Source organism: Colletes gigas, unplaced genomic scaffold (assembly GCF_013123115.1).
Source record: "Colletes gigas isolate AHSC1104 unplaced genomic scaffold, ASM1312311v1 Colletes_gigas_Sc00068, whole genome shotgun sequence".
NCBI classification, from domain to species: Eukaryota; Metazoa; Arthropoda; class Insecta; order Hymenoptera; family Colletidae; genus Colletes; species Colletes gigas.
In genome coordinates this window covers 108,177-135,471 of record NW_025106697.1, presented here as the reverse complement: position 1 = coordinate 135,471, position 27,295 = coordinate 108,177, and the positions used below count along the sequence as shown (strand labels likewise).

The following is a 27,295-nucleotide window of genomic DNA, read 5'->3' as shown; positions in this document are numbered from 1 at the left end:
TACGCCTTTCTTTCTTAACGCAAAGTTTACGTAAGTATTGTCTACCGTCGGTGATTAAATGAAATTTTTAACTCGATGAAAGCTTCTTAACTGTTCTTTGATCCGAAATTTTTAAATTCACCATTTTATGAATACTGGAATTGTTGAGTATTATGGTACATTTTCGTTTAACTCGTTTCATGAGTGAGACAACGCCATCTAGGGCGATGTGGGCAGTAGAAAGGAAAGAAGAATTACCGTGAGCCTAGAGAACCGAGGTACAACTGTAGAAACAATTTTATAATAAACCAGTTCGTAGAACCTTTGCATCACGCATCCTTATTTAACACTAGATTTACGGAAACCGTCAATTTGACGGGTGCCTGATTTCATATTTAAAATTGCAGAACGCGTAAATATTATTTTTTAACAACTTATGTTGAATTTGATTGATGCACTGGTATGAATACATATTCTAATTAAAAGAAAAATCGTATTGTATGGTAATCGTCAACATGAAAGGTATGAATAAATATACGTGCGATTAATGCCCGTAAATCTAGTGTTAACAGGAATATTAACACATTACCGACCGATAGCCTATTAATCGACTTTTTTACCGACCAACACTTACCGACCGATAAAACAGTTGATTAATAGGCTGTCGGTCGGTAAACGTTGGCCGGTAAAAACAGTCGATTAATAGGCTACCGGTCGGTAAAGTGCTAACACGTTGACTGCCGTTGGGGGGTCACCGGTGACCGGCGACGCGACCAATAGTAAAAATACGCGGCGCCACGAGCAAACCTCGTAAAATGCGCGCGACAGTAAACGCGTTACCCTTAAATAGTTTTATCATAGCTCGTATTATCGTAAATATCAGGAGTATCATCGTGTCTTCCTTATACGAGGGAATTTTTATTACAAACTGTCTCCGAATTATGAATTCGTATAAAATGAAATTTAACTGATTAACTTGTGTGAATTCAACTCGATGAATTATTCACCGCTTTCGAGGACAATTCGTCGATCAACTTGATACGGAACAGCTTGAGATAACTTTCTACGCCGCCACTGTAAACCAAAGTAAGCCACGCCGAGAATGGTACAAATATTATCATAAGGAACTAGAAGTGAAGAGATATCATAATTAACATACAATATAAGACCTGAACGAACATAGCTGATTAAACGGGGGCGCTGAAAGTGAAACAGTAAAATCACGTAAACGCGACGGTGTTGCTCGTTAAAACGTTAACCACGCTTTGTACTACAATAGAAAAATATACAGGGTGTTCGGGTAACCCTGGGAAAAATTTTAATGCAAGATTCTAGGAGCCAAAATAAGACGAAAATCAAGAATACCAATTTGTTGACGGAGGCTTCGTTGAAAAGTTATTAACAATTAAATTCAAAAATTTCAAAACGGTTTGGAAAAATTATTTTCGGTTGCGGGGGTCAATTACAATCATTTTTGGTCATTACACATACCCTCGAAATCGTACGCATTTTTGAGAAAAAAATTCGAGAAGTTGTGAAATTTTTCGACGAAAAACAAAAATTTCAAATCGTTTTGGAAAAATTATTTTCGTTTTCGGGATTCAATTACAATCATTTTCGATGAACATATAAACCCTCGAAATCCTGCGCATTTTAGAGAAAAAAATTCAGAAAGGCGTCTAAATTTTTGGACGAAAAAAATGAATTTCAAATCGTTTTGGAAAAATTATTTTCGGTTGCGGGGGTCAATTACAATCATTTTTGGTGAACAGACATACCCCCGAAATCCTGCACATTTTCGAGAAAAAAATTCGAGTAGGTGGTCAAATCGCCGTTCGACAGCCACAACTTGAAACGTTAATAACTTTTTAACGAAGCCTCCATCGAAAAATTGGTATTCTTGATTTTCGTCTTATTTTTGCCTCTAGAATCCCCCATTAAAATTTTTCTTTCATCGAGCAACCCTTTCGCCATTTAAATTTCCCCACTTAACAGAAATCAATGTGTCTTAAATCGTGAGAATTGTGTACAGAAATTCGGTATCATAAATCCAACGATACCTTCGCCTTTTCCACCAATAATTAAAAAATTACATATATCGATGATGTGCAATGGATCAACAATTGCAGAAAATAAGCGATATTCGCGTGAAAATGCAGTGGGGAGAGAGAAGAGTCACTGGTGTGTTTGGTGAATACACATACCTCGGAAATCCTATCCACTTTCGAGACAAAAATTCGAGAAAGTGTGAAATTTTTCAACGGAAAAAGAAATTTCAAATCGTTTTGGAAAAATTATTTTCAGTTGCGGGAGTCAATTACAATCATTTTTTATCATTACACATACCCCGGAAATCCTACGCACTTTCGAGAAAAAAATTCTTTACTAAAAATCTAATTTGGTGCCTAAATTAAATCAACGAAAAAAAAATTTCAAATCGTTCTGGAAAAATTATTTTCAGTTGGGGGGTCAATTACAATCATTTTTGGTGAACAGACATACCCCCGAAATCCTGCGCATTTTCGAGAAAAAAATTCGAGTAGGTGGTCAAATTGCCGTTCGACAGCCACAACTTGAAACGTTAATAACTTTTTAACGAAGCCTCCATCGAAAAATTGGTATTCTTGATTTTCGTCTTATTTTTGCCTCTAGAATCCCCCATTAAAATTTTTCTTTCATCGAGCAACCCTTTCGCCATTTAAATTTCCCCACTTAACAGAAATCAATGTGTCTTAAATCGTGAGAATTGTGCACAGAAATTCGGTATCATAAATCCAACGATACCTTCGCCTTTTCCACCAATAATTAAAAAATTACATATATCGATGATGTGCAATGGATCAACAATTGCAGAAAATAAGCGATATTCGCGTGAAAATGCAGTGGGGAGAAGAGTCACTGGTGTGTTTGGTGAATACACATACCTCGGAAATCCTATCCACTTTCGAGAAAAAAATTCGAGAAAGTGTGACATTTTTCAACGGAAAAAGAAATTTCAAATCGTTTTGGAAAAATTATTTTCAGTTGCGGGAGTCAATTACAATCATTTTTTATCATTACACATACCCCGGAAATCCTACGCACTTTCGAGAAAAAATTCTTTACTGAAAATCTAATTTGGTACCTAAATTAAATCGACGAAAAAAAAAAATTTCAAATCGTTTTGGAAAAATTATTTTCGGTTGCGGGGGTCAATTACAATCATTTTTGGTGAACAGACATACCCCCGAAATCCTGCGCATTTTCGAGAAAAAAATTCGAGTAGGTGGTCAAATTGCCGTTCGACAGCCACAACTTGAAACGTTAATAACTTTTTAACGAAGCCTCCATCGAAAAATTGGTATTCTTGATTTTCGTCTTATTTTTGCCTCTAGAATCCCCCATTAAAATTTTTCTTTCATCGAGCAACCCTTTCGCCATTTAAATTTCCCCACTTAACAGAAATCAATGTGTCTTAAATCGTGAGAATTGTGTACAGAAATTCGGTATCATAAATCCAACGATACCTTCGCCTTTTCCACCAATAATTAAAAAATTACATATATCGATGATGTGCAATGGATCAACAATTGCAGAAAATAAGCGATATTCGCGTGAAAATGCAGTGGGAGGGGGAGGGGGGGAGAAGAGTCACTGGTGTGTTTGGTGAATACACATACCTCGGAAATCCTATCCACTTTCGAGACAAAAATTCGAGAAAGTGTGAAATTTTTCAACGGAAAAAAGAAATTTCAAATCGTTTTGGAAAAATTATTTTCAGTTGCGGGAGTCAATTACAATCATTTTTTATCATTACACATACCCCGGAAATCCTACGCACTTTCGAGAAAAAAATTCTTTACTGAAAATCTAATTTGGTGCCTAAATTAAATCGACGAAAAAAAAAAATTTCAAATCGTTTTGGAAAAATTATTTTCGGTTGCGGGGGTCAATTACAATCATTTTTGGTGAACAGACATACCCCCGAAATCCTGCACATTTTCGAGAAAAAAATTCGAGTAGGTGGTCAAATCGCCGTTCGACAGCCACAACTTGAAACGTTAATAACTTTTTAACGAAGCCTCCATCGAAAAATTGGTATTCTTGATTTTCGTCTTATTTTAGCCTCTAGAATCTCCCATTAAAATTTTTTCCAGGGTTTGCCGAACACCCTGTATATAATTCAATACTTTTTCTAATTTTATTTGGAAAAAAATTGTTCTTTTAAGATATATATGTTATACCCCCAAATAAGCAATATTTCAATTTGCTATTAATTAATACCGAGGGCAACCCCAGAAGGCTTACCGTAGATAATTAAATATGTACCTACTAGTATATTTTTCAACATTCTTTTACATTTTCTTCTATTCGATATAAATCGCGATTCCAATATTCGAATAAAGAAAGAAAGAAACACACGCAAAGTGAAACACTTTCGCGACGAAAGGGCCTCGGGCAACATCGAACGAAAGACTGTGAAGAGTGCAACGATTTCTATGTAGGCCACGAGAAAGTCACAACGCGTCTCGCTGTTTCTGCGCGAAGTATTCACCCCTTTATACTTTCACGGTCAAACGATCATACGCGTCTCGAATTCCTGAACGTGTTGCGAGTATTCACACCTGTTGCCGATATTCACGTTACTAGATATATACCTACAAGTCTCGAGGATATTACCTACTGGGAGTACCTAACAAACTATAAAAGCGAAAAGAGAAAAGTTGGTCTTTTAACCCAATATGCAATTCGTATTTCAACTAATTCCACGATTCATATTCTGCTCGTAAAAATCGAAATTCGATTTCAAACGTTTCTCTTTCGCTGTACTGTAATCAGTTAAGATCGACGAATACTTATAAACAAATTAAGAAATTTACGCCTTTCTTTCTTAACGCAAAGTTTACGTAAGTATTGTCTACCGTCGGTGATTAAATGAAATTTTTAACTCGATGAAAGCTTCTTAACTGTTCTTTGATCCGAAATTTTTAAATTCACCATTTTATGAATACTGGAATTGTTGAGTATTATGGTACATTTTCGTTTAACTCGTTTCATGAGTGAGACAACGCCATCTAGGGCGATGTGGGCAGTAGAAAGGAAAGAAGAATTACCGTGAGCCTAGAGAACCGAGGTACAACTGTAGAAACAATTTTATAATAAACCAGTTCGTAGAACCTTTGCATCACGCATCCTTATTTAACACTAGATTTACGGAAACCGTCAATTTGACGGGTGCCTGATTTCATATTTAAAATTGCAGAACGCGTAAATATTATTTTTTAACAACTTATGTTGAATTTGATTGATGCACTGGTATGAATACATATTCTAATTAAAAGAAAAATCGTATTGTATGGTAATCGTCAACATGAAAGGTATGAATAAATATACGTGCGATTAATGCCCGTAAATCTAGTGTTAACAGGAATATTAACACATTACCGACCGATAGCCTATTAATCGACTTTTTTACCGACCAACACTTACCGACCGATAAAACAGTTGATTAATAGGCTGTCGGTCGGTAAACGTTGGCCGGTAAAACAGTCGATTAATAGGCTACCGGTCGGTAAAGTGCTAACACGTTGACTGCCGTTGGGGGTCACCGGTGACCGGCGACGCGACCAATAGTAAAAATACGCGGCGCCACGAGCAAACCTCGTAAAATGCGCGCGACAGTAAACGCGTTACCCTTAAATAGTTTTATCATAGCTCGTATTATCGTAAATATCAGGAGTATCATCGTGTCTTCCTTATACGAGGGAATTTTTATTACAAACTGTCTCCGAATTATGAATTCGTATAAAATGAAATTTAACTGATTAACTTGTGTGAATTCAACTCGATGAATTATTCACCGCTTTCGAGGACAATTCGTCGATCAACTTGATACGGAACAGCTTGAGATAACTTTCTACGCCGCCACTGTAAACCAAAGTAAGCCACGCCGAGAATGGTACAAATATTATCATAAGGAACTAGAAGTGAAGAGATATCATAATTAACATACAATATAAGACCTGAACGAACATAGCTGATTAAACGGGGGCGCTGAAAGTGAAACAGTAAAATCACGTAAACGCGACGGTGTTGCTCGTTAAAACGTTAACCACGCTTTGTACTACAATAGAAAAATATACAGGGTGTTCGGGTAACCCTGGGAAAAATTTTAATGCAAGATTCTAGGAGCCAAAATAAGACGAAAATCAAGAATACCAATTTGTTGACGGAGGCTTCGTTGAAAAGTTATTAACAATTAAATTCAAAAATTTCAAAACGGTTTGGAAAAATTATTTTCGGTTGCGGGGGTCAATTACAATCATTTTTGGTCATTACACATACCCTCGAAATCGTACGCATTTTTGAGAAAAAAATTCGAGAAGTTGTGAAATTTTTCGACGAAAAACAAAAATTTCAAATCGTTTTGGAAAAATTATTTTCGTTTTCGGGATTCAATTACAATCATTTTCGATGAACATATAAACCCTCGAAATCCTGCGCATTTTAGAGAAAAAAATTCAGAAAGGCGTCTAAATTTTTGGACGAAAAAAATGAATTTCAAATCGTTCTGGAAAAATTATTTTCGGTTGCGGGGGTCAATTAGAATCATTTTTTATGAATACGCATACCCCCGAATTCCTATCCTCTTTCGAGAAAAAAATTCAAGAATGTGTGAAATTTTTCGATAAAATTAAAAAATTTCAAATCACACTGAAAAAATTATTTTCGAAGGCAGGGGTCAGGAACAATCATTTTTGGTCAATAGACATAACCCCGAATTCCTAACCATTCTCGAGAAAAAAATTCCTGACCGAAAATATAATTTCAGAACAAAAATGTCACTCTTGTATATGCGATGCTATAATGAATAATGAACTATAATGACTTTACATGAAAATATATAAACAAATTATAATTTATCAAATTAAGGTTGTGTTAAATTAAAATATCTTTTGTTTTTTTTTTGTTTTGTATTATACTGTTGTTATATTGGGATACAATGTTGGTACCACTTCTATACAATTGTTATGTTAGAATACAATGTTGGTACACTTGTATGTTGTTATGTTGGAATACAACGTTGGTACCACTTGTATAGTGTTATATTGGAATACAATGTTGGTACCACTTGTATAGTGTTATATTGGAATACAATGTTTGTACCACTTGTACGTTGTTATGTTGGAATAGAATGTTGGTACCACTTCTATACAATTGTTATATTGGAATACAATGTTGGTACACTTGTAATAGTGTTATATTGGAATACAATGTTGGTACACTTGTATGTTGTTATGTTGGAATGTTGGTACCACTTGTATGTTGTTATGTTGCAATACAATGTTGGTACCACTTGTATAGTGTTATATTGGAATACAATGTTGGTACCACTTGTACGTTGTTATGTTGGAATACAATGTTGGTACCACTTGTATAGTGTTATATTGGAATACAATGTTGGTACCACTTGTACGTTGTTATGTTGGAATACAATGTTGGTGCCACTTCTATACAATTGTTATATTGGAATACAATGTTGGTACACTTGTAATAGTGTTATATTGGAATACAATGTTGGTACACTTGTAATAGTGTTATATTGGAATACAATGTTGGTACACTTGTATGTTGGAATGTTGGAATGTTGGTACCACTTGTATGTTGTTATGTTGGAATACAATGTTGGTACCACTTGTATAGTGTTATATTGGAATACAATGTTGGTACCACTTCTATACAATTGTTATGTTAGAATACAATGTTGGTACACTTGTATGTTGTTATGTTGGAATACAATGTTGGTACCACTTGTAGTGTTATATTGGAATACAATGTTGGTACCACTTGTACGTTGTTATGTTGGAATAGAATGTTGGTACCACTTCTATACAATTGTTATATTGGAATACAATGTTGGTACCACTTCTATACAATTGTTATATTGGAATACAATGTTGGTACCACTTGTATAGTGTTATATTGGAATACAATGTTGGTACCACTTCTATACAATTGTTATATTGGAATACAATGTTGGTACCACTTGTATAGTGTTATATTGGAATACAATGTTGGTACCACTTGTACGTTGTTATGTTGGAATACAATGTTGGTACCACTTCTATACAATTGTTATATTGGAATACAATGTTGGTACACTTGTAATAGTGTTATATTGGAATACAATGTTGGTACACTTGTATGTTGTTATGTTGGAATGTTGGTACCACTTGTATGTTGTTATGTTGGAATACAATGTTGGTACCACTTGTATAGTGTTATATTGGAATACAATGTTGGTACCACTTCTATACAATTGTTATGTTAGAATACAATGTTGGTACACTTGTATGTTGTTATGTTGGAATACAACGTTGGTACCACTTGTATAGTGTTATATTGGAATACAATGTTGGTACCACTTGTATAGTGTTATATTGGAATACAATGTTTGTACCACTTGTACGTTGTTATGTTGGAATAGAATGTTGGTACCACTTCTATACAATTGTTATATTGGAATACAATGTTGGTACACTTGTAATAGTGTTATATTGGAATACAATGTTGGTACACTTGTATGTTGTTATGTTGGAATGTTGGTACCACTTGTATGTTGTTATGTTGGAATACAATGTTGGTACCACTTGTATAGTGTTATATTGGAATACAATGTTGGTACCACTTCTATACAATTGTTATGTTGGAATACAATGTTGGTACCACTTCTATACAATTGTTATATTGGAATACAATGTTGGTACACTTGTAATAGTGTTATATTGGAATACAATGTTGGTACACTTGTATGTTGTTATGTTGGAATGTTGGTACCACTTGTATGTTGTTATGTTGGAATACAATGTTGGTACCACTTGTATAGTGTTATATTGGAATACAATGTTGGTACCACTTCTATACAATTGTTATGTTGGAATACAATGTTGGTACCACTTCTATACAATTGTTATATTGGAATACAATGTTGGTACACTTGTAATAGTGTTATATTGGAATACAATGTTGGTACACTTGTATGTTGTTATGTTGGAATGTTGGTACCACTTGTATGTTGTTATGTTGGAATACAATGTTGGTACCACTTGTATAGTGTTATATTGGAATACAATGTTGGTACACTTGTATGTTGTTATGTTGGAATGTTGGTACCACTTGTATGTTGTTATATTGGAATACAATGTTGGTACACTTGTATGTTGTTATGTTGGAATGTTGGTACCACTTGTATGTTGTTATGTTGGAATACAATGTTGGTACCACTTGTATAGTGTTATATTGGAATACAATGTTGGTACCACTTCTATACAATTGTTATGTTAGAATACAATGTTGGTACACTTGTATGTTGTTATGTTGGAATACAACGTTGGTACCACTTGTATAGTGTTATATTGGAATACAATGTTGGTACCACTTCTATACAATTGTTATGTTGGAATACAATGTTGGTACCACTTCTATACAATTGTTATATTGGAATACAATGTTGGTACACTTGTAATAGTGTTATATTGGAATACAATGTTGGTACACTTGTATGTTGTTATGTTGGAATGTTGGTACCACTTGTATGTTGTTATGTTGGAATACAATGTTGGTACCACTTGTATAGTGTTATATTGGAATACAATGTTGGTACCACTTCTATACAATTGTTATGTTGGAATACAATGTTGGTACCACTTCTATACAATTGTTATATTGGAATACAATGTTGGTACACTTGTAATAGTGTTATATTGGAATACAATGTTGGTACACTTGTATGTTGTTATGTTGGAATGTTGGTACCACTTGTATGTTGTTATGTTGGAATACAATGTTGGTACCACTTGTATAGTGTTATATTGGAATACAATGTTGGTACACTTGTATGTTGTTATGTTGGAATGTTGGTACCACTTGTATGTTGTTATATTGGAATACAATGTTGGTACACTTGTATGTTGTTATGTTGGAATGTTGGTACCACTTGTATGTTGTTATGTTGGAATACAATGTTGGTACCACTTGTATAGTGTTATATTGGAATACAATGTTGGTACCACTTCTATACAATTGTTATGTTAGAATACAATGTTGGTACACTTGTATGTTGTTATGTTGGAATACAACGTTGGTACCACTTGTATAGTGTTATATTGGAATACGATGTTAGTACTACTTGTATGTTGTTATGTTGGAATACAATGTTGGTACCACTTCTATACAATTGTTATATTGGAATACAATGTTGGTACACTTGTAATAGTGTTATATTGGAATACAATGTTGGTACACTTGTATGTTGTTATGTTGGAATGTTGGTACCACTTGTATAGTGTTATGTTGAAATACAATGTTGGTACCACTTGTATAGTGTTATATTGGAATACGATGTTGGTACACCTGTATGTTGTTATGTTGAAATGTTGGTACTACTTGTAAGAGTGTCAATCTTGGCAGCACTGTTACAAACTGTATATATTTAAAAAAAATACGTTATTATAAATTGATAATCGAAAAATATAGAAATCCTTCTACATCCACATATATAAATACAGAGTGCATATTCTAAACTTTCATATACATACACTTATATTTTCAAAAAAATTAAGTTGCTTACGTAGAATTAAAAAAAAATATTTGTTTCTAACCCCCTTTTTGTACTGGCTTTGGGTCTCATATAACACGGTTTCAAACAACACGGCATTTTCTAGGAACCTATCTACCGTGTTATAGGAGGGTTACTTGTATTTAGGAAATGTATGTACGATGGTATAAAAACAATTTCTTTGAATAAATTGTAATTTATTATACAACTTTTTGTAGAATCAAACATTGTCTATCGTGTCGTTCGAATACTTTCGTTACTCACTGTATATTAGTATTGTCTACTTTATTGCTAATAATTTAACATGATGTTCAAATGAGAGAAAAATATTTTTTGTATTTAGAAATCTTTCGTACACACTGTAAATATTCATTTTAACATACACAGTGCAAATATGACAATTCTTTTTACTCTGATACGACAGAATCATCTATCCCATTACAATAAAAATATGGTCAGTGAAAAGGAAAAAAAAATTTGACTTACTTGACTTTGGCCTACTCGGTATGTAGCTGGATCAACATCAACTGTGAGCAACATGTCTTCCACGGCGCGTCGTTCGTCGGCTATGGGACTACCCGGTCGTGCGTTAAAATCAGTTGATAATAAACTGAATCGTCTTCTGAACTCACCTAAGACCATATGCTTAGGAAATCCGACTTTATGCAGCCGGACAACATCGATTATTTGACTCCCACGAATCTGCATAAACATACGGTACACTTCAAATTAGAAATTTTATAATATCGGTCAGGATTGCAAATATGGTAAATTTCTGTTTAACACTAGATTGCCCAAGGAAGTCATTTTGACTGCTTTTTAATTTCAATTAGAAAAACAATTATGTATATAATGACACAATTTCTTAGAATTTTGTGACTTTTTGTACAACATATAAATGCGTTTATTAATAATTGTAGTTACCTCTCCCCTCCTTCATTTCCGGTATATATATATGTGTTATACCTATATTGCCCAAAAAAGCAGTCATTTTGACTGCTTGGGAAATTTTAAATAATCAAATCACTCTTATTATTGAATTGAGTAAATTTCTTATATGACCAGTTCGACTCTGTATTGAAATAACAGTTTTCATTTTTTTTCGATTACCAACACATGATAACATACAAGTACATGATAAATTGTCGATTTGGGCTTACCTAACCCAGACCTAACCCAGATCTAATCCAGACCTAACCCAGACCTAACCGAGCATAACCCAGACCTAACTCAGACCCTAGATCTGGGTTAGGTCTGGATTAGATCTGAGTTAGCTCTGAGTTAGGTCTGGATTAGATCTGAATTAGATCTGGGTTAGGTCTGGTTTAGGTCTGAGTTAGCTCTGGGTTAGGTCTGGATTAGATCTGAGTTAGCTCTGGGTTAGGTCTGGATTAGATCTGAATTAGATTTGGGTTAGGTCTGGTTTACGTCTGAGTTAGCTCTGGGTTAGGTCTGGATTAGATCTGAGTTAGCTCTGGGTTAGGTCTGGGTTAGGTCTGGATTAGATCTGAGTTAACTCTGGGTTAGGTCTGGATTAGATCTGAATTAGATCTGGGTTAGGTCTGGTTTAGGTCTGGGTTAGGTCTGGGTTAGGTCTGGATTAGTTAATAATCCAAATTATCTTAACCCTTTGCACTCCTATGTCGAGTGTGATTCGACATCAATTTTGATCTCAGGAGCACCTTCGTCAAGTCTCACTCGACATTCTTTCAAGCCCAAACCAAACAGATATCATACACTTGGAAATTACAAAATACAACAACAGTGTAAATAAGACACTTATTTTAACAGGTAAATTTCAAATAAAACACTTAAAAGCATTGTTCGTCAAGTCCCATTCGACATTTTTTCGAGTCCAAACCAAATCATACACTTGGAAATTACAAAATACAACAACAGTGTAAATGAGACCTAACCCAGACCTAACCCAGACCTAACCCAGATCTAATCCAGACCTAACCCAGATCTAATCCAGATCTAATCCAGACCTAACCCAGATCTAATCCAGATCTAATCCAGACCTAACCCAGACCTAACTCAGATCTAATCCAGACCTAACCCAGACCTAACTCAGATCTAATCCAGACCTAACTCAGATCTAATCCAGACCTAACCCAGACCTAACTCAGATCTAATCCAGACCTAACCCAGATCTAATCCAGATCTAATCCAGACCTAACCCAGATCTAATCCAGATCTAATCCAGACCTAACTCAGATCTAATCCAGACCTAACCCAGACCTAACCCAGATCTAATCCAGACCTAACCCAGATCTAATCCAGATCTAATCCAGACCTAACCCAGACCTAACCCAGATCTAATCCAGATCTAATCCAGACCTAACCCAGATCTAATCCAGACCTAACCCAGATCTAATCCAGATCTAATCCAGACCTAACCCAGACCTAACCCAGATCTAATCCAGATCTAATCCAGACCTAACCCAGATCTAATCCAGACCTAACCCAGACCTAACTCAGATCTAATCCAGACCTAACCCAGATCTAACTCAAATCTAACCCAGACCTAACCCAGACCTAATCCAGACCTATTGATAAATTACAGGTTCTCAATAAGCTAAAGTAGTACTTGTTATTCGAATCTTTATGCAGTGATACTTGTTCTAACAAGTTGTTTATTTTATTTCTGCGCCCTAAATTCATAATATCATAACATAATATTAAAAATTAATATTAAACAAATTTCTTTACACATTAGTTATTCTTTCACGATGCGGTCATTTTGACTGCTTCTGGGCAATATAGGTATATACTAAGTTTCAGTCTTTCTAGCGTTAAAATCGAATCGTTCTCTTTTCAAAGTGCCTCGATTTCGTAAATATGCACACAGATTAAATTTCTTTAGTTTTTCACTGATACCATCACTCTTTTTCATAATATTTAAAACATACACAGCCACGTGCAAAATTTTTTTTTTCCAAATCGGAAAGAATGTTTAGATTTTTAATTCCCAAACTAGCCCCTTTAACTCTTTGCGGCACAGAATTTCAGATAACAAAATAGACCCACGTTGCATAGAAATTTTATTGCGTTTTAAATTAAACAAAATTGATAATTTTTTTTATTAATAAGGTTATCACATAATGTAAAAACCAAAAAAAGTAGTAATAATTGTCGCAATAAACCTTTCGCTTGCAACGATTGATGAACCTATCATGTTGGAGGTTGCCAACACAAGTGAATATATTTGTAACATTTGTTGAAGATGTTACCAACTGCTTTACGTAAATAAGATGAAATATAAACCCTATGCGCATACAGCTATTGCAATATTTCAAGATGGGACTAACAATGTCCCACCATGCATTACAGTGCGTCAAAAAGGTGGGACACTTTTAATCCCAGGGTGCCCCAAAGAGTTAAATAGTGGTGACGGTTTAAATATTTATCAATAATTTCATACGATAGTCTTTAAATTAAAATACAACACTCTTACCTGTGAGCGCAGAAGAGGTACATTGATTACATTGTCTTCGCTTTGATTCGACTTCACAGATAATAAACTTTTATTGTCGATACACCCAGAATTGTGTTGCGGCAACACACAGTGGATAAATTTAACTCGAGTTCTCCGCAATGTTTCAACGAGTCCGTCCTGCAAACATTTATATCTTATATTTTATTCTTATTCTGCGCAAACAAGATCAAACGAATCAAGAACAAAAAATAAGCCTCACTTTTACCGTGAATAAACGAATAACAAAAATAGAAAATTACACCACAACAACGTACGTCTTAATTCAATTGAATATTTTCAATACGGTATACTTGTTTATATCACAAAAAATAAATTTCAATTTCAATTACTCATAAACTCATATTAACACATTGACTGACATGATACTTTTATCGTACTACCATTTGAAAAACAAGTGCAAGCGGGATTTTCCTTAAGAAAAAACTACAGCTTGTCTAAGTTTCTCGAATCGTTTTACATATTCCATTCTTATGTTTGATATCACTATGGTTTGCATACTTACTACAGTAAATTTGACCTGCAAGCAAACATTTTTTCTCTTCACAGCCGAAAATGTTCGTCGAATGCTCGAAGCTCGTCTTAACGATTGCGAACCTTCTAAACCAGGCATCGAGTTACATAAAGTTCCAGAAACTCCAGCTCCCCGGGCACTTATGAATAGCTTGCTTACATCTTCTCTGATATCATAATAAAATATTAGAGGTTATTGTAACACTGAATTTTTCATGTATGAACTTTAGGAAATAAATAGCCTCGCGATAAATTCTATCATTAACTCTGTAACGCTCATATTTTTCGGGTTAACCAACAATGATCAGTTTTCTTTATTGGACTTGTTTCTAAAAATATGGTTTTTTTTTAATTACAATGTTGTATCTAACGTAACAAATATTATCATCCTTTAAACCGTTGGATTAAACAAATATTGTTTTTCAAAGCAGTCAAGACTCGGGCATGAAGGTTAAGGGGTTAATTTCACCGGATACAACAAACAAACACGGATAAACCCTTTAACCCCTTTCCTTACGATTTAATTTCCAACTGTGCGTGCCAAAAGCGACACCAAGGTTTGGCCCAGTAGACTTGTCACGTCTCTGAGACGTCTTATTCATGTTTGGCCCGATAGACTTATCACGTCTCTAAAACGTTATTGTAAGCTAAGGGGTTAAAATGGGTAATAGATTATACAATTACAGAAAAAAGCATCCATACATCGCAATACGTTGAATTCAAACAATAATAACTTTGATTATAGAAGGCTACTTAGCAATGAAAGGCACATATAAAGTTGGGAAATTAATTCAGCTTTCAAATAGAATGAGTTTGATTATGACTTAAATAAAAATACAACTGACGAATCTCAAATGCCGAATGAAGAAAATCAGCGTGAAAAAAGTATTCATACGTGATATCTATTGACGAAATACAGAAATTATCACTAATTATTTTGGATTAGAATAACGAATAAATAACCTAACCCATGACCATGTTGAGAATTCTACCGACTTTATGCTTTACTTATGCTTTACTAGCTAATAATTATTACAAAAACATTAGCACGATAAACTAAATAGTAAAACTTGCTTAATATAAGACCCAATACGGAAATTATCACTAATTATTTTGGATTAGAATAACGAATAAATAAACACAGTCTGTCTCTCGTAGCGGCCATCTTGGCACTCGCCCGCCTGTGTTTCGATATAGTCGACGGGGATTCACCTGACCGATGCATGCCTTTGATCGCTTATTGCGTTAATTGTATATCGTATTTGATGTCATTTTAATCAGAAAAGTGTCACGAATATGTCGATGAAGTTTGAAAAAAATAAAGATGAATTTCGTTGTTGATTTAATATTGTATATGTACTAGTTAAATCGTGTCATAACTTCGGTACATGTATGTATGCATCGCTCGTTTACTGCAGTAGTGATATGACTCGAAAAGATACAACTTGCGAATTTGAACTGTTTAACCAACTTATTTTACGCCGAGTTGTCTCACGATTTCGGCAAATAAATGATAGGTAAATTAAATTACAATTCCTTTTTTCAGATGAGGATACACTTTAAGGAAAGGACAAATGTATATTATAATTTATGAAAAACAGTAATAAAAATTATGTTGTACTTGATCTTAGTTAAATCAGAAAACTGTCACAGACATGTTAAAAGTTTCAAAACAGGGAAAGGAAAAATAAAAAATTTGTATTATTGCACTGGTGTTGCCTTAGTAATTTGAACCCGTATCGTATGACAATGTTCGACGACCGACCGTCAAGCGCGCCGCTATCTTGGGGAATCACCCATAGGAAGGCACACTCGCCGATATAGGGGGCGCTGAGTTCTAACGGTACGCAGCGGAGATAAGTAGAGGGGATACGATATTTGCCTATATCGCGGACGAGTTCCGAGCTTATATAGAGAAAATACTGTAAAATGAAATATTCCAGAATGAATAATAAATAAAACTTTTAACTGTTCAATTCAATAAACATCATGCATAAATTGCTGTATGTTAGTTTTTGTTCATTATCTATTATTCGAATAACATTTTGACCATCTTTGGAGAGTATCAGCATATTATCGAATAAAATATTTGTAGGTAATTTAATAACATTGTGATCACAATATTAATATTTCAGTTAGGTTAGTGACACGTACTAATAAACTTGATGTTAATTACATGAATTTCATACATTAGTATTGATTAAAAGCTCGCTTTAGATTTTGATAGAGAAAATACTGTATTTAGTAAGCAAAATGCCTGCTCCAGAACGATTTTATTTTTGTTTTTAGAGAAATCCCCTAAAACTGGTCCAATTTTCAGACGGCCATAACTCCTACAATAGTAAAGGTATCTCATTGAAATTTTTTTCTGAGGCAGAACCCATCGATACCTACAAAAAAGTATTAAACAACTTTTCCGTACAGCTTCAACCAAATTTATTAAAAATGAAAAACAAATTTTTAAGAAAAATCGACAGGGAGAGTATTCTTGATTTTCGTTTTATTTTGGCCTCTAGAATCTCCCATTAAAATTTTTCCGCGAAATGGCCGAACACCCTGTATAAATTCCAACATTATTAGTTTAATTCACGTTTTCGTAAATCGAAACCACAACAATCTCTTTTTATTTGTAGCCACATACTCGGGCATAAAATTCATGCATCGTTGATAGGATTTAAGGCGAGGCTATGTATATCTTACGAATTATTTTTAAACAGAATGTGACATACCTTGTACTTTCTTGAAGAATTGTGATAGCACTTTTTGTAACAGGATTTTCTCGTGTAGCCTTAAGCCAACCAGTCGCTGTGTAGAGTACAGGATTAGTACCCAATAAATGTTGTAAAATAAACTGATTGTTGCCAGGTGCCTTTCTTAAGAGCATTTGATAATCTATAAAAACAAGAAAAAAATAATTGTACACTTTTTATCGCCGGTAAGCTTAAAACATCGTGATGGTAATATTTTAGCACCTCGATCGCCGTAATGAGAAAATAGTCGATCCAGAAACGTCTCGTCGCTACCCCCAGAACAGACTGTCTCTTCGTCCAATAGCCATAAAAGACCCTTACGTTCGATCTGTCTACTTCCGGTAAGATCATTCTGGCTAGTTCGTAACATTGTGGCACCTTGAGAACTCCCACGATCTAACAGCGAAACCAAACCTTGAGGCGATCCAATTCCAACTTCGTCACACTCATCTTCATAATCTACATCAATTCCTTCTTGGACGTACCTAAGTTTCAAGAATACCAACAATATCAATTAACTATTAACATTAGTAATATTGTTGGAATAATATAACATAATATCTTGTGCTACTGCTATTGGATGTTGTTACAGTACAAAGCATTTTTCTAAATATTTTAACAGTTGAATAAAGTCTGCTGAAGCCAAACACCGGTATGAATGTATTGCGTGTGTGAATGTGTGTGTGAGTGGACTGAGGCATGAGATATTTGCCGCAGGTTGGCCAGTTGGCTGCGACCAACGTGACCACGTGGACGGCGACTTAGTCCCATGTCACTCATGTCACTGGGCCGAGGGCGCTGGTGACCAGTGATGGCCACTCGTGGGAATTTTGGTCATGCGCACTCGAGCACTGCCGTATACACTTAACTAGTAACTTTAACTAAAACATGGGAATCCCCAACATGCACCTCTTTTTGCGCTAAAGACACATCTATGACAGAAAGCTGACGCATGCGCAAAAAGGAATCCCACGAGAGAAAATTCTAGTGCGCATGTCCAAAATTCCCACGAATGTCCATCACTGTCTGTGATGGCTCACTAGAGTTCCCCATCCCCCGTTTTAGGCGATAAAAGTCCGGCACTACCCGGCGGCCCTCCCAACGAGCATTTATTTCTAACCTCGATGGATATTTTGGTGCTTAATATTTCGTCGAAATTTTCGCAAAATTAAAAAATCATAATGGTGAATCACCATGGGAATGATCATTTGTACGATATTATAAAGCACTCGCGAACGCTTTAGTAAATTTTACATGTCTGAAATGTATTAATTCATGTTACGTTATTTAAAATAAGATAACTTAGGTATATTCCTAGCAAACGGCCCGTTCACCGATCGGGGTGATTTATACGTCATTCGATTCGTCTAATTCAATACATTATTGATATGCATTTCATTATCTGTGGAAATTCGTTATTTTTTTATAAACTTGTCGTAAAGTTACAGTAAAAAAGTAAGGTTAAGTATATTTTGACAAATCCACAGGTGGAAACAAGTGACTGTCGTTACTCTGTTCAAAATGCTAGGTAGTCAAATGCTAATTTGTTGAAGATTTATTGAATGAAATTTCTACTATTTCTGCTAATATTTCATTGAATAAATCACCATTTTTCTATTAGGTACATTTACTAAATACATAATGGCTCAGGCATTCGATGAAGTTACTCTTCTTAAAAATATAAAATATTGATAGTAATATATGTTATAAAAAAGATTTAAAAATGTGTAGCATGCCTCCAAGTGGTTTCAATTTAATTCGTGTAAGCATCGGTAATGGGATCTTCAAAACTGACGCTGTGATTAATTTTCAAGCGACCTCTGTGATATTTTCTATGACAAAATGTTGATTCATCGATCTCGACAATCTACTCTACTCTTCCAATCGCTGAGCAGTATTTTTATTTAATTTTAGTTATATAATAATATGACATTGCTCATAATTATATGTTAGCATATATGTTAATTTTAAAACATCTATAGCTGAGTTTGTTTTCAGAAAACCATGTTCTTTGCTTTGCAAATATCTTTATATTACAATGTCTTTTACGTTTAGTTTGATCGACAGATCCTGGAATAGTTATCCTGCATTGCCAATTTTCATAACATTTCCACATTGCCGATAGTACAAGAAACAGAAGAAAAGCAGAAATTGTTTCAGTAATCATTTGTTTCAACTGTCATTTCTGATTTTCATCTGTTTCTTGTACTTTGTGAATTTTGTTCAACCGTGCTATAAAAATGACCGAATTAGTAGTTCCAGAAGTGTGGACCTTATTTAAATTGCACGAATTTTGTAAAAATAAAGAAGCTTTATTAAAATTTTTGCAAGATAAAAAGTTGATTGCCAAAAATCTTAATTGTCCACAGTGTGGAAACGTAATGAAATTGGACAATGAAAATTGGCGTTGTAGAAAAACAATTGCAGCATCTCTTAGTGCTTGCAAACGAAAGCGAACTTGTGATGTAAAAATATGTGTAAAACGTGGAACGTGGTTTTCAAAAACAAAGCTTTCTTATGAAATGGTATTAAAATTAACTTACATGTTAGTCCATAATTTTGATCAATATCAGATCGTACGAGAATTACAATTGAATAAAAATACTGTTTCTCAATGGAATTATTTTGTAAAACAATGACTGATTGGCTACAACATTCATGCGAAGTTCTTGGCGGACCAGGCAAAATAGTAGAAATAGACGAATCTAAGTTCGGACGAAGAAAATATCACAGAGGTCATCGTGTAGAGGGACAATGGGTTTTTGGAGGAATAGAAAGAGGAAGTGAAAAAATATTCCTGGTGCCTGTTGAAAGTAGGGACACAGAGTCCCTGCTTTCAATAATTAAACAATGGGTGTTACCTGGCACAACAATTATTTCAGATTGTTGGAAAGCCTATAACATCTTAGAGAAAGAGGGGTACAAACGTCTTACCATAAATCACAGCTTACATTTCAAAGACCCAGAAACAGGCGCTCATACAAATACGATAGAAACTACGTGGAGGCATAGTAAACACTTTTTGCCTGAATATTGTCGGTTAGTATTTGTAATTTTGCACGTTTTTTAATATTTTCTGTAACATATAATACCATAAAATTTTCTATTTTTAGCAAAAAAGATAATTTCATTCGGTATTTAAGCCACTATGTATTTTACAAATTTTCCAAGCAAGGAAAAGATGATTTATTTAACCAGCTATTAAAAGAAATTGCAGAAATTTCATTTGATTCTACAGAAAACCAAAATATACCAGACCTAGATGATAATGACATTTAATAATAAAAAAAAGTTAATCCAACGCACTGCATTTATTATATTGTCTACCCATGAACACTGTTAAGGTATGATTCCACTGAGGCAACGCTATGCGACCTGTAGCATGCTACTTGTCATTAACTGACGACATTACTCGACATATTCAATCTTGTCGATTCGACAGAACAATATCAAATAATCCTGTATTTCTTTATTTCGGAAAGGAAACAAATGAATGTGTAGCAAATACACATGTCAAGTGTCTACATAACGTCGATTTCATGGTGCATGCGTCGTAATCGCATGCGACATGTTGCCTCAGTGGAATCACGCCTTTAGAGGAGGGTGGCAACATTTTTTACTGTTTTTTTTTTTTATTATTATTATTTAGCTTTGTGAAACTCTTGTGAGAGTTATATAGCTAAACATGAATTTAACAGTTTACAAAAGTGATTATAAGTGGTGTGAATAACTTAAATTTGTAAGTTACATTTTTTAGAAAAATGATATATATGAATACATGCTACAATGATGATAATGAAATTTAATAATAAGAAAAAGTTAATCCAACGCACTGCATACAATAGTAATTTATTATATTCTCTACCCGTAAACACTGTTTGGGGGGGGGGGCAACATTTTTTGCTCTTGCTGCATACACGGTCTACCTACAAGTACTGTCTGAGTTGGTCTGGGTTATATGGGGGGGAAATTGTTGCGGCACATAATGTCTACCTGACCGACTCATGCAAAGTCTATCCGTAACAAAATGATTTTTATGCATACGCATTCTACAAATTCCCATTCGGCAATGTAGCATTATCAAATTAGATCAATCATTTATATTTGTAACATGAACATAACAACGATAGTCACTTGTTTCTATCTGTGAACCTGTCAAAAAATGTACCTAACCTTACTTTTTTACTGTAACTTTACGACAAGTTTATAAAAAAATAACGAATTTCCGCAGATAATGAAATGCATATCAATAATGTATTGAATTAGACGAATCGAATGACGTATAACTCACCCCGATCGGTGAACGGGCCGTTTGCTAGGAATGTTCCTTCTTTATAACTATCAAATGTATACGAATCCCAATATTGACAAATATTTTTACCTAGATAACCTGCATTCGCACAATGATTCCAACTTGGAACATTGATCTAACGTGAGTCTCACATTTAATTCGAAAATCAATCCAGTAAACTGTATCTGTGTTCTCATAATGATTTTGTTTAAAATAAGTAAGTGTTCGGTGACTTATGGACGAGAGAGTGTATATCGTCGGTCATACGTGATAACACCGTGTTTAATGTGTTAACAGGGAAATAAGCCAATAAAAAGTCACGTGACTTGTATTTTCAACTATTCCAGAATGCTAAAAAGTCCCATCAAGATCGATCATTATCGCTTTAGATAATACCCCTGTAAGTAACAATACTACTTATTTGATTATAATAAACACACCTGTCCTTCGGCGCCATCAGTGTCGTATGATGGAAAAGCAGTTGCAACCGTTCGTGTAAATAATTATGACAAAGGTCTTCGAAGCATGATCCGGTTTGCCTTCCGCATGTGGCAGGATTCTGAAAACCTGGTGAATCACAAAGCAATAAAGTTGCTACCGTGTGTACAGAGGATGATATGGATCTGTGAATGCATAAAAGACAATATTACTAACATCATTCTTTGTTCGTTGTTCTATAAATGAAAAGGGGCACACCTATTAATAAGAGCTGCGATGCAATGGAATATTTCAGAATAAAGCCCAATGAGAAGACCTTCGAGAGCGTCAAAACCCGTTATGTCCTTACTTTGCTCTGTAGGACTTGGCGTCCGAAGAGCGGGTCTTGAAGTATTTGGTGTACCAGCACCACCTCCATTAGGGGAAAAGACTATTCTAATCAGTTCTTCGACAGTGGTACCTAACAGCGTAGCAGCTTTCTCTGCACATTCCACTTTTGCGAATTGCCAACGACTCTGAGAACTTGTACCGACTTTAACAGCACCGGCGCAACTCAGATGATATATACTAGTAAGTACCAGCCAAATAACTTTCTCATCAGCTTCAGAAATACCGAGAATCCGGAAAGCGGCCACGATCCGATTGAATTCCACCATGGCTCGTTGTTTGTCTTCGTGCTTCTGAAGAGGCGTAATGAACGGATTATTTTCAGCGACTAAATTAGTGAGATGCAATTCTTTCCTTAAGGCACCCTCAGCACCTGCTAGCAAACGGTACATCGCATGGAATGTTGGATCACCGTTTGTCCTTTTCCCTATTCTTGACTTCTCCAAAAGTAGCACCTTGTCAATAAAATACATACGATTCCATCAGTATCTTAAAATATTTAAACCACGAATTAAAAAGGCTTCGCAAATAACCATTAATAATTATTATACTAAAGCTTTGATCGCAGTCATTACGAAGAACCGAAATAATATTATAACTGTTACGAGTGGAAAAGATTTCAATCGATATCAATTCGAACCAATATTAATTTAAATTGTCGACAATGTCTACATCGACATGATTTCATCGACACAGAGTTTCATCGATAGTGTTCAAATAACAACGTATTGAAAGTACTAATGAATGTTAACTCGTTTGGATTTTCAATGTTTTCTTCTGCGGATATTTCTTCCTTTTCTGCGTTCACAGCAGTTTTGAAAAATTTAGTAGAGATTTCTTTGACGCATTGACTACATTACTTACAATAGCAGCGTACATATTTTGACATAAAATATCACAGTAAATATGAAACGTTTGCTAATTTCATATGTGTGCCCAGCGAAAGAACACGATACGTTTCGTATACAACTTATTTTATTTAAGTTTAAATACTTGTCGCTCTTAATGAAAGTAATGAAAGATTATGTATACAAAGAATGCGGTGTCAAAAAATCTTCTCTATTAGACAAGCGAACTGAGGATGAAATCAGGGAAATAGACTGTTGATTAACACTTTTTATACGAATGTTAATTTTGTCTTTGAAATTTTCAGGACAAACATAGCTAACGACAGCATGTTTTACGTTTCAACATAATGAAAACACATGATCTAGAGAGATTGCAGTTAATCGGTTAAATTACGTAATGGTTTTGGAATTCTTCGAATCAATGGCTGACTTTCGAAATGAGAAAACTTTAATTTGTTGGTACATACATACGTGATGAAATAACTGGATTACCTGCAAAGAGGCAGACGCTATTTGCCCAGACTGATCGAAGTCTAAACTGAAAAGTTGTGTGAAGCGTGTTGCATTTGAGTTCATGTGTGTTCTACTGTTTCCAAAAGCTTCCAAAACTGTGAAGACGGCGTTCAGTTTCTCGGTAGTCAAGACCTTTGGAAACAGAGTAATTGATATAAATTATAAAAACTAAAATTAAATTATTGTAAAAATAAACGTTTTACTGGAATTATTATGTAATCGAAGGATTCACAGTTTCATAACATTAGAGAAGAGTAAAATTGAACAAAATTTATATTTTTATAAAGTATACAATACGGGATCTTATTTATTTTAAGTAAAAATTATGTAATAAGAGACGAGTTATTAAATTTTAACTGTAAAATTTATTTTACTGTTATATTTGATATTAAATTTTTCATCTATATTTTTGTATCTTTGTTTACGATGAAATGGAACATATGCAAGAGAAATAAATTGCATTGAAATCTGTAAATTTCTAAATTATCATTATTATTATTTCATCGAAATTCATGAGTCCTATTTAGATTCATTGTCCTTAATATCTCGTCTTAGGAATTAATTTTTGTTATCCCTTATAGAAAAAAATGCAGTCACTTATACATGTACAGGGTGTTCGGCCACCCCTGGGAAAAATTTTAGATTCCAGAGGGCAAAATAGGACGAAATTCAAGAATACCAATTTGTTAACTGAGGCTTCGTTAAAAAGTTATTAAAAAATTAAATTACAAAATATCAAATCATTCTGAAAAAATTATGTTTGGTTGCGGAGGTCAATTAGAATGATTTTTGTTGAATACAGATACCACCGAAATCCTAGCCATTTTCGAAAAAAAAATTCGAATATGTGCTGAAATTTTTCGGGAAAAAAATTTGTCAAATCGTTCTAAAAAAATTATTTACGGTTGCAAGGATCGATTACGATCATATTTGGTTATTATACATATCCACGGTATCCTACGCACTTTCGAGAAAAAAATTCTTTACCGAAAATATAATTTCAAGCCAGAAATGCAAATGTTTAAAATATCATAACTTCTGAACGGATTGGACGATTTTAATGTTTCAAAAGGCAAACAACGCGTATTTAGATGAAGAATATACAGAAATCGCAAAAATATTCGAAAAGTCGGTCATTGACCCCGCAAAATGAAAAAAACCCCATAAAAATGGTCCAATTTTTAAATGGCCGTAACTCCTACAATAGTAAATATATTTCCATGAAACTTTTTCCTGAAGTAGAGATCATGGATACCTACGAAAAAGTATTAAACAACTTTTCTGTACAGTGTCAAACAAATTTATTAAAAATGAAGAACTAATTTTTAAGAAAACTTCACAGGGCGTACGTAGTGCCTAAATTTTTCGGCGGAAAAAAATTTCAAATCGCTCTAAAAAAATTATTTTCAGTTGCAGGGCTCGATTACAATCATTTTTGGCTATTACACATACCCCCGGAATCCTACCCACTTTCGAGAAAAAAATTCAGGTAGATGCTGAAATTTTTTGGCGAAAAAAAATTTTTCAAATCATTCTAAAAAAATTATTTTCAGTTGCAGGGCTCGATTACAATCATTTTTGGCTATTACACATACCCCCGAAATCCTAGGCATTCTCAAGAAAAAAATTCGAGAAGATGACTAAATTTTTCGACGAAAAAAAAATTTTTCAAATTGATCTAAAAAAATTATGCACGGTTGTTAGAGTCGATTACAATCATTTTTGGTCATTACACATACCCTCGAAGTCCTACGCATTTTCGAGGAAAAAATTCCTTACCGAAAATATAATTTCTGGCCGGAAATGTCTGCCCGAATTCTCATGCGAACCATTAAAACGTCATAACTCCTGAATGGATTGAAGGATTTCAATGTTTCAAAAGGCAAACGACGCGTATTTTGGTGGAGAATGTGCAGAAATTCTAACAATATTGAAAAAGTTGTTCCTTGGTCCAGTAAAAAGTGAGGGAAACCTCATAAAAATGGTCCAATTTTCAAGGAGCCATAACTCCCACAATAGTGAATATATTTCAATGAAACTTTTTTCTGAAGTAGAGCGCATGGGCACCTACAAAAAAGTATTAGGCAACTTTTCTATAGGGCGTCGAACAAAATTACTAAAAATCAAAAACGAAGTTTTAAGAAAAATCGAGAATTTGTAAGAAATTTCTCGGCGAAAAAAAAATTTTGAATCGTTCTAAAAAAATTATGTACGGTTGTTAGAGTCGATTACAATCATTTTTGGTCATTACACATACCCTCGAAGTCCTACGCATTTTCGAGGAAAAAATTCCTTACCGAAAATATAATTTCTGGCCGGAAATGTCTGCCCGAATTCTCATGCGAATCATTAAAACGTCATAACTCCTGAATGGATTGAAGGATTTCAATGTTTCAAAAGGCAAACGACGCGTATTTCGGTGGAGAATATGCAGAAATTCTAACAATATTGAAAAAGTTGTTCCTTGGTCCAGTAAAAAGTGAGAGAATCCTCATAAAAATGGTCCAATTTTCAAGGAGCCATAACTCCCACAATAGTGAATATATTTCAATGAAACTTTTTTCTGAAGTAGAGCGCATGGGCACCTACAAAAAAGTATTAGGCAACTTTTCTATAGGGCGTCGAACAAAATTACTAAAAATCAAAAACGAAGTTTTAAGAAAAATCGAGAATTTGTAAGAAATTTCTCGGCGAAAAAAAAATTTTGAATCGTTCTAAAAAAATTATGTACGGTTGTTAGAGTCGATTACAATCATTTTTGGTCATTACACATACCCTCGAAGTCCTACGCATTTTCGAGGAAAAAATTCCTTACCGAAAATATAATTTCTGGCCGGAAATGTCTGCCCGAATTCTCATGCGAATCATTAAAACGTCATAACTCCTGAATGGATTGAAGGATTTCAATGTTTCAAGAGGCAAACGACGCGTATTTCGGTGGAGAATATGCAGAAATTCTAACAATATTGAAAAAGTTGTTCCTTGACCCAGTAAAAAGTGAGAGAATCCTCATAAAAATGGTCCAATTTTCAAGGAGCCATAACTCCCACAATAGTGAATATATTTCAATGAAACTTTTTTCTGAAGTAGAGCGCATGGGCACCTACAAAAAAGTATTAGGCAACTTTTCTATAGGGCGTCGAACAAAATTACTAAAAATCAAAAACGAAGTTTTAAGAAAAATCGAGAATTTGTAAGAAATTTCTCGGCGAAAAAAAAATTTTGAATCGTTCTAAAAAAATTGTTTCTAGGTTCTGAGGTCAAATGCAACCATTTTTGGTGAACAGACATAACGAAACCTCCATCAACAAATTGGTATTCTTAATTTTCGTCTTATTTTTGCCTCTAAAATCTTCCATTAAAATTTTTAAAATGGCCGAACATCCTGTATATGGCTGAATGGCAGTGAACATGCTAATTACGTGGTGGTGTATAATTTTGTCTCTTACAATATTTTCTAAAAAAGCTTATATCGGTAATGCA

The 27,295-nt window shown here is 34.4% G+C and overlaps 1 protein-coding gene across 5 annotated transcripts in view; it reads right to left on the bottom strand.

Moving 5' to 3' along the window:
* Positions 1-27,295, bottom strand: part of LOC122403670 (unconventional myosin-XVIIIa-like) — a 103,886-nt gene that overhangs the window by 53,440 nt on the left and 23,151 nt on the right. For 3 of the 5 annotated variants that reach the window (XM_043407318.1, XM_043407319.1, XM_043407320.1), the window contains 8 exons: positions 23,792-23,944; positions 22,323-22,906; positions 22,067-22,249; positions 17,558-17,820; positions 17,315-17,477; positions 14,578-14,752; positions 14,034-14,192; positions 11,063-11,278 (listed from right to left, as the gene is read on the bottom strand). In XM_043407318.1, the coding sequence (XP_043263253.1) occupies positions 11,063-11,278; positions 14,034-14,192; positions 14,578-14,752; positions 17,315-17,477; positions 17,558-17,820; positions 22,067-22,249; positions 22,323-22,906; positions 23,792-23,944 (1,896 nt within the window). Of the gene's footprint in view, positions 1-11,062; positions 11,279-14,033; positions 14,193-14,577; positions 14,753-17,314; positions 17,478-17,557; positions 17,821-22,066; positions 22,250-22,322; positions 22,907-23,791; positions 23,945-27,295 lie in introns of those variants that run through there. The other 2 variants (XM_043407321.1, XM_043407323.1) reach the window with 2 other exon arrangements.